At 31.2% G+C, this 8701-nt stretch overlaps 1 protein-coding gene across 3 annotated transcripts; it reads left to right on the top strand.

Annotated features, from left to right (window-relative positions):
- Nucleotides 1–4646: 4646 nt before the first annotated feature.
- On the top strand, nucleotides 4647–7161 carry LOC131631325 (rac-like GTP-binding protein RHO1). 3 transcript variants are annotated; one of them, XM_058902116.1, is made up of 8 exons: nucleotides 4647–4809; nucleotides 4986–5170; nucleotides 5516–5603; nucleotides 5708–5817; nucleotides 5974–6037; nucleotides 6573–6637; nucleotides 6720–6785; nucleotides 6882–7161. In XM_058902116.1, exons 2-8 carry the CDS (start codon nucleotides 5072–5074, stop codon nucleotides 6981–6983), a joined length of 594 nt encoding a protein of 197 aa, XP_058758099.1. In that variant the 5' UTR covers nucleotides 4647–4809; nucleotides 4986–5071; the 3' UTR covers nucleotides 6984–7161. The 3 variants fall into 3 exon arrangements, with proteins under 3 accessions (XP_058758099.1, XP_058758101.1, XP_058758100.1); XM_058902118.1 differs by having other exon boundaries at nucleotides 4652–4860; XM_058902117.1 differs by having other exon boundaries at nucleotides 4756–4910.
- The last annotated feature ends 1540 nt before the right edge of the window (nucleotides 7162–8701 follow it).

Below are 8701 nucleotides of genomic sequence, written 5' to 3'. Positions count from 1 at the left end.
TCAATATGAACTTTTTTTAAGTTAAGAGACCAAAATAAGTCTAGTGGATAACATGTGCGACGAGTACAATGAATTCATTTTCTTTTTATCCTTCCCAAACACTTTTGTTATTTCTTAATCTATTTCATTACCTAAATGGCTAAATCTCAACTTAATTTCATTCAACACCAACTAAGCTCTTAGAAATTGATAAACAAATTGCAACAACAAGCCTTACAATGACAATTTCAACTCGATCTAACTCAAATAGCAATGAAAATAAAAAACAGCAACCACCACATCAAGGTCTTAAGGAAAAATTGAAATCCCTAACACTCTCTAAGGAACAACACAAACTCTCAAAAATTATTCTTTCAAGTCTCAACAAGAAGAGAATGTTAATTTCAATGTTTATTGGAGTTTTCTGGGTACGGATTGGAGGTATGAAAATGGGCATGGAATGGAGGTAAGAAGATATAATGGGTTTTGAAAGAGAAGTGATTGTTGATTATGTGTTGCGATTTTAAAATTAATTAGTAGAGTGATATTGAATTTTGGAAGAGTTTATTTTTAAACGATTACAATCTGTATGAAGAACAATAGAAGCTGAGAAATCTTCGTACATGAATGTCAATTTTTTTAACATTTCCTTTTAAAAATAAATGAATAAATTGTATAAAAAAACATTAACATAAACAAATATGAAATAAAAAAATGATAAGAATAAAAAATAATTATGAATGATGTAAAAATTGTTTTTTTTTTCACTAAAGTCACTCTACATCATCAATTCATGTCCTATCATGTAAAATGACACTTAAATAAGGCGGGGGATTAAAATCTAAAAAAAAACTTTAAAAAGGGACCGAAATTCCAGATTTTAAAATAGGAGGATTAAAACTCAAAAAAGGAAAAATAAGGAGATCAAAGTTGCAATTAAGTCTTCTTTATAAAAATATTGCAGAGTATAAGAATATAAGACAAGGGTGTTACACCAATATAATACCAACTTTTTACTAAGAAATTGAATTTCAAAACTTTTGGAAAGATTCGAAGTCTCACATTGGTTGGAGATAGAGCATTGAAAGAGTTTATATAGAGTGACACCCCTCATCTTACAAGTTGGTTTTATATGGTTTAGTTAAGCCAAATTCTAAAATGATATCAGAGTCTATCGATCAAACTATAGACCGCTCACCAATTATATCCACACACCAAGTCTCAAAGAGTGATGGGCCTGAGGGGTGTATTGAAAAGATTTCAATTTCGTATGGGGTGTATCGAAAATATTCCAAGTCTCACATTTGTTGGAGATAGAGCATTGAAAGGGTTTATACAGAGTCACACACATCACCTTATAATTTGGTTTTGTAAGAATGAGTTAAACCAAATTACAAGAAAAACATAACAATAAGGTATGATTATTTAGTCTAAGACAAGGTATAAAACATAACAAAACAATATCAACCCCGATGTTACAATATCAGATTTATTATTACAAAATAAAATAAGAATAAATATGCAATTCCAATCTCCTCTACTCCCATGTTGATGGTACCATCACCAGATTCAAGTTGTTTTACTGAAATCCTAAAACACCAGAACGAAGTCCTAAAACACTTGACCGAATTCCTAACACTAGACCGAAGTCCTAACCTAACTCTGAAACATATGATGCATGATGCTTCAAAAAATGCAATCTTCTATCCGAACCTCCAAAACCAAATTTAACACCACTGATTAAGGCCAAGACCACTTCTTGCAAACATAATAACACCACCAATTAGGCTAAAACACTAGCTCTATCAAACTTAAACATAATCAACACTGTTTTTTATCGAACCTCAGGGTATTAACACCCTTAACCAGGACACATTCCATAAATGTATCTCCAGAACCACCCTTTATTTCACAAATGTATTTCTAGAACCTTTCCTGGCAGAACAGAATAGAAACAGAACATGTAATGAATGCATAATTTTTTTGACAAACTTCAAAATGTATATATTAGAGTTCATAACACGTTAATACAATGTCACATACAATAATTTGATAAATGAATACTAAATGAACCAAAAGACTTGTCGCCGACCAAATCTACAACTATTGGTGCTACCCCATTTGACTTTTGTTTATTTGTTTCTCTTTCGATCTTGCTCAATTTGGTGAACTCTTGCATCCTTTCAAGGAACTGGTCCGACCAAGTCTCGACTTTGGTTCTTGAATGACTTATCTACTCCAGTGATGTAAGTGGTATAGGGCATTTCAGTTTCAAATAAACTTGAACAAAATGCTGCATATTTGAAACCTACCAACATAAATAATACAATCATTTGGATTTGGAGGTGGTGTAGTGTACAGTGGGAAAAAGTTGTCGAAAAACCATATCTGGTAAGATCAATATATACTCTACCATACGCAGTTTCTATGAGATGACTTATTTCAGGGAAGCTCATTCATTTATCCTTCGGTGCATGTCCACTAATGCACGAAACAAGAGAGTGATACATTGTTTCAAAACTTCCTTTATTCTCGTATAGTCATGTGTATGATTCTTTATTGCCCTCAACGCTTGGATAAAAGTATGACAGACAAGTGAGTAGTCTTCTTCTCCTTTACAGATCAAAGCAGACACAACTGAAACACCGCAGTTACCGTCACCTTTGACAATGACAATCCATTCAATGTATTTGTGCATAAAAACTCGCATCTCCTCAATGAATAGGATTTTTGTGGAGACGGTGTAGGAGGTGGTTTGCTTATGCGAGCTCCTTTGAAAACACTTTTATGAGATTTTAAAGTTGGTGAATCGTGAAAAAGTTTGTCAACGTGTTCAAAATATGAAGGACTCCACATTATTGAATTGTCACTCGGTGTAGGTTTCACCTTCTTAAGTGCTCCTTTTGTTTTTATCAGTTGAGAGATGGTTTCAAATTTGTGGTCTCCGGATATGAAATCTTCCTTAATTTCTCTTTAATGTGGAATTTCATATTATCATTGGCTTTCAAAAATATTTCTTGTATCACTTCTCGTTCGGTCACTTTAGATGAATTTATATAATCTAACTATCATTATATACTAAAAAGAAATTTTAGCATGCAATTGACTAGTCTAGCATGCAATTGATCATTCTTCATTCTACTAATTATATATTTGCTTTATGCTTAGTTATGGTAAAAATGAGTTAAAGAAAACAGATGTATTTGATCAAAACATATCTATTTTTTAATCTATTTTTGCTTATAATTGTCATTAGATAAAATGTTATATTTGAAGTCCTTATAACAAAATTCTGAAAATTTGTAAGAAAGTTTTAAATCAATCAATGTGATATAATGGTAAAGACAAAGTTGGTTGGTTGACATTTCTTAATCTTCCTACATCCTTAATTAATCAATGATGTTTGCCTTAAATCTGTATTTGTGGCCAGTGCCACAACATGCAGGGCATGTCTTACCATAAAATAGATAGATGCACTCACATTATTGGGGAACTATTGTAAGTGTCTTTAACTTTGATGAACAAGTTCAACATAATCTTATTTTTACCATAAAAATTGAAACACTATTTTTAATTTCTTTTAAAGAAATATTCACAATATGAAAGAAAAAAAAAAAAAGCAATCCACTTTAACATATTCTCTCCATTTTAAATTATAATATATTTGTAAAAAATGAATTTGTTTTTATACTAATTCTTTTTCTTTTTTTTACTTTTTCTAAAACTTAATAATAAAAAATAATTTTATAAATTAATTACATTCCTTAAATGGTGTAAAATGCTAAAAATGTCATATAATTTAAAATAGAAGAAGTATCTTCTTTTTAAATAGACTGCATCAATAAAGTATAAAAATTAATTTTATTATTATGTAATTTTTAATGAAATTGGAATTGTTTGATGAACATTGAAATGAGATTTTAATATAAAATGAGATTTTAATATAGTGGTGCACCTTTTTTTACAATGGTAAGAGAATTATTTAAGGTTAACACTCTAACGCTCAAATTAATTATAGAATAAGAAGTAATGTGAGAGTAAGAATAAATTTGAATACATGAGAATAACACATGTTCTTTCTTATATAATAAGAGCGTTTAAAATTACATGCAAAGAATATCATGTTGTGTGAACATTCGTTTGCTTGATCTGGACGATTAATGATGTATCATTGAACAAAGTTGTTTGCTTCAGGCGAAGATAGAGAAACACATATTCTTTACATTCGTTTTCTTCGCTTTGCCTCGGTCATTTTATATTGGGCTTTGTGAGCGGCACAAACAAATAGTTCAATAAAACTACACTAAACTACAATGAAAAATTAATTTCAAGTAAACTACTAAGGACTAAATCCACTTAAAAATAATTTTTTATATTTTATTAAATACATAGAAAAAACATATTATACACTAATTAAATTTTAAAATAAAAGTATAACAAAGTTACACTATAAAATTAAATATTATTTAACATCCACATTCCTTATTTTAAAAATTATCATCATAATGTCCAAACAAATAGAAACAATCAATTCCTTACTCCTTTTATTAGATTCTCTCCCTTTTCTTTTCACCAATTAACAAGTGTTACCATTACAAAAAGAAAGAGAAAAAACAAACAAGAAAATGTCCGTGACCACAAATTAATTTCGGATCCGAATTTCAATGCGAGAAAATCGTGAAATGAATAAAAACATTACACATTTCAAATTTCTGAAAATAAAACAAAATATAAAAAAAAAAGTATAGTAAATAATCACAGGAGCTACGAATTTTTTGGAAGTTTGTATGAACGAACGATCGAACGGCAAAATCTCGCGGGACCAAAAAGGTTCTTTCTTTCTCTCTTTCTTCTCTCAATCTCCGTTCCGTTACCCAAAGGGTTAGGGTTTTTTTTCTTCCCCAATTTGCATTTTCTTTCGAGATATTAGGGTTAGCATTTTTTTGTTTCTTTTTTTGATTCATTGTTGCTGTGGATGCTTTTAATTGTTGTGGTTTTGTTTATAGATGTGTACTTGAAACAGAAGCAAGTGGAGGAGAGGGTCCTCAGGTGAAGATCTGAGGCTTTTTTTGGGTTTTCCTTTTCGAGAAAAATGAGCGCTTCTAGGTTTATTAAATGTGTTACTGTTGGTGATGGAGCTGTCGGCAAAACTTGTTTGCTTATTTCATACACCAGCAATACTTTCCCCACGGTTTGTTCTTTCTTTCTTTTTTCTCTTCAATTTTTAATTTTTATTTTTGGGTCATTGTATTTAAGTTCTTGTTGATTTAAATTGAAAATTTTGATTTTTGGGTGTTTGGGTTATGTTTAAATTCATGTAAATTTGAGATTTTTTTATGGGAAATGCTTTGTATGGTGAATGTGCATGTAAATTATGATTTGAAATGGTGCATTTGATGTTAATTTATAGGTTGAAAATTGAAATGGGTAAAATGTGAGATTTTGGTTCTGAGTTTATGTTGAGTTTGTTTTTGATGATGATATTGATGTGTGGATTTTTTGGGTTGTGGATTTGATTTTTTTTGGTTGGAAACAGGATTATGTGCCGACAGTTTTTGACAATTTCAGTGCGAATGTGGTTGTTAATGGGAGCATTGTTAATCTGGGTTTGTGGGATACTGCTGGTAATGTTTTGGAATTTGATTTTGTATTTCCGGGGGTTCTTTTTGTTAATCTGAGTTTGTTCATGGAATTCTTTTTGGATTTATTGTGTTAATTTGTGGAACAGGACAAGAGGATTATAACAGATTAAGACCTTTGAGTTACCGTGGTGCCGATGTTTTCATATTGGCTTTCTCTCTCATAAGCAAGGCTAGTTATGAAAATGTCTCCAAAAAGGTGCTTGCTTCTTCCTATTTTGATATGGTGTCTGTTGTGTTTTTTCTAATGTGTTTCTGTTTATCTGTGGTGAACAATGATTGTGTTAATATGTCAGTCGAATGTTTAGTTTATGAAAACTTGCTAATATGTTGCATGTGTTTGTTTCATTTTCAGTGGATTCCAGAGTTGAAGCATTATGCACCTGGTGTCCCCATAATTCTGGTTGGAACAAAGCTTGGTATGTTTGTTGCTGCATAATGTGTTATTGATATGTTGATGCTGTTTTCTCTATATTTATAGTATATGGTATTAGTCATGGCTTTTGTTTCGATGAAATCATGTAGCCCCATGCATTTCATGATCAACAAATACTGATGTTTTAAATATCTTTGGGAGTTTCCATTTGTTGAACTGGTTAACTACTGAACCAGTTCAGTGTGTTTGCTATGGGAGAGGGTGGGATTTCCGGTGCATTTTATTCTGTTTTTTCTGTAATTTTTAATCTCTATTGTTTTTCCAGTGGTGTCTGATACTTCAGTTGTGGTCACTGTTTTGATGTTTCTGCTTTTCTGGTTTGTTTTATTTTTATTCAGAAAAGTTGTATATGCAGTTAGGGTTACCCTGTTTTCAAATTTACATATATATTTTCAAATAGTCTCCCAGTGAGTTGTGTTAGCTTCTAGTTACACAAATGGTTGTGCTAGTTTCCTGGTAGACCGATTTCTCGATATAAGAATTGGTTTCTTATTATTTTGTCATTTGTATTGAGATAGACCTTCGGGATGATAAGCAGTTCTGCATAGACCATCCTGGTGCGGTTCCTATTACCACAGCTCAGGTGATTATTTCTTCTGGTGCTCTGAAATCTTGTCTATTTGTTTATATTAAACAAAATATAACATTTGCGTCATATATTAAAGGGAGAAGAGCTGAGGAAGCTGATTAATGCACCAGCTTACATTGAATGCAGTTCAAAAACACAGGAGGTACACAGTTTTCTGATTATCTTCTTCCTCTTCTAATCTATTTCAAAATGGATAATTTAATATGTAGTTTAAGTTTGTTTTTGGTATTTATTACAGAACGTGAAGGCAGTGTTTGACGCAGCCATAAGAGTTGTTCTTCAACCACCAAAACAGAAGAAAAAGAAGGGTAAAGCACAAAAGGCCTGTTCAATATTGTAATTCACTAGGTTTAAACATTCGATTGCCCTTTGTTCTCCCTGTATTCCCCTCCCCTTCTTTCTTTTCATAATTTCTTTGCTATTAAAGAAGTTGGAGAGTCTGTGTGGGTGTTCTTTCAGACAAATACTCTAGATCTCCTTGAAGCATAAGGTGGTTTTAATGCTTTGCTTTCTTTGAATTATTATTGTTAACTCTAATAGTCAAATTTGCATTTCATGCTTCCCCTCTTTTTTGTTCCTATCTATCTGTATGTAGTATTAAACTGGAATATACCAGTTAGGATAATCATCTTTTGTTACTTTGCATTACTAATTTAATTTACTATACAAAGTTTTGTGTCCTCAAGTTTATAGGTCCCTTGTTTCCTTGCATAGTTAAAATTGTAGTACAACTGATAGTTTGATCACAAACTTGAACTCAGTTTTTAATAGCTACATGGAGATTTTTCTTATTAAACTGTACTGACAGTTGGGGGGAAAAGATATAGGATTCCTAAGATTGAAATAAATTTCTTTAACTCAAGCTGGTTCTAAGTTTGAACTTACCTCAATGACCATCATGGTTAAATTGAATTTGATAGTTTTGTTAAGGTCAATAATAAATTTTCCTTTGTACATCGAGACCCTAAAAAACTAGTACTATCAAGATTTACTTAGGAAATAGTGTAATCTTTCATCATGTAAAATGATTTAAATATTAGTTTCAAGTTTTTGGTCAAAACAAACATTAATGACCACCAATCAACTTGATCTTTTAATTTTAATACGTCTCTCAATTTCTTTAAGTTTAAATTGTTAAGTTAAAATGATGAAGGTGGCTCCCACTTTACGATGTTCGGAGAAAATACTAAGTAATATAGTTCATCTCCAAGCTCAATGGTCAATGGATGACATTAGGAATAATAGAATGTTGAGTGTTGGTATTAGAGATGTCTTGTATGAAATCCAACTTAATGAAGAACTCAGACAAACTTTTTTATAGTTGTCTTTTGTCGTAGAATGAAGGAAATTGCATTTTTATTAGGGGATTGTTTATTAAACCCTTATATAAGCCTACAACACCTTTGAAAATTCAAGTCATAACTAAAATGTGCTATTTAGAGTTTCACCATATTTTCAACAAAATGATATCTTGGAGATGGATCTCTATATGATATTTGGTGTATTCGAAGATGCATTTCCGAAATATCTTTTGAAAGTTTTTGAAAGCGTGTTAAATATAAAGGGAAAATTATTTCGAAGATGCATCTTTGAAATTCTCTCTAAATCATTTCAAAGAAGTACTATTGTCTAAACATTTAATTTTTGGAAGGCCAACTTATACTAAATTATATTTTCATAAAATCAAAGTAAAATTTAATTATATTGAAGTTAAATGAGAGTCAAATTTCATTCATAAATTAAAAAAATATATATATATATGATTCATATATCTGAAAAAACATTCAAAAATACCAAAAAAATAATAATAATACATTCCAATATAAACTACTGAGTATGTCTAACCTTCGCTTGTACTAGATAACATTCTGTAACTATGCAACCATGGTCTCCGCAAGCGCCAACTGGGAAGAACCACTCTCAAAAAGTCTTGTCTCTATGGTTTCTCTACCCATCTCCGCAACACGCTGACATACAGTTATCACGCTCTTTGTCTGCTCATCCCGAACCTCAAGTACCTTCTGGTTAGCTGGCCTAGGTGGTTCTCCAGGAGCGTCT

This window comes from Vicia villosa, unplaced genomic scaffold (assembly GCF_029867415.1).
Source record: "Vicia villosa cultivar HV-30 ecotype Madison, WI unplaced genomic scaffold, Vvil1.0 ctg.000809F_1_1_3, whole genome shotgun sequence".
Classification (NCBI taxonomy): Eukaryota; Viridiplantae; Streptophyta; class Magnoliopsida; order Fabales; family Fabaceae; genus Vicia; species Vicia villosa.
This window is presented reverse-complemented; position numbering and strand designations above follow the sequence as displayed.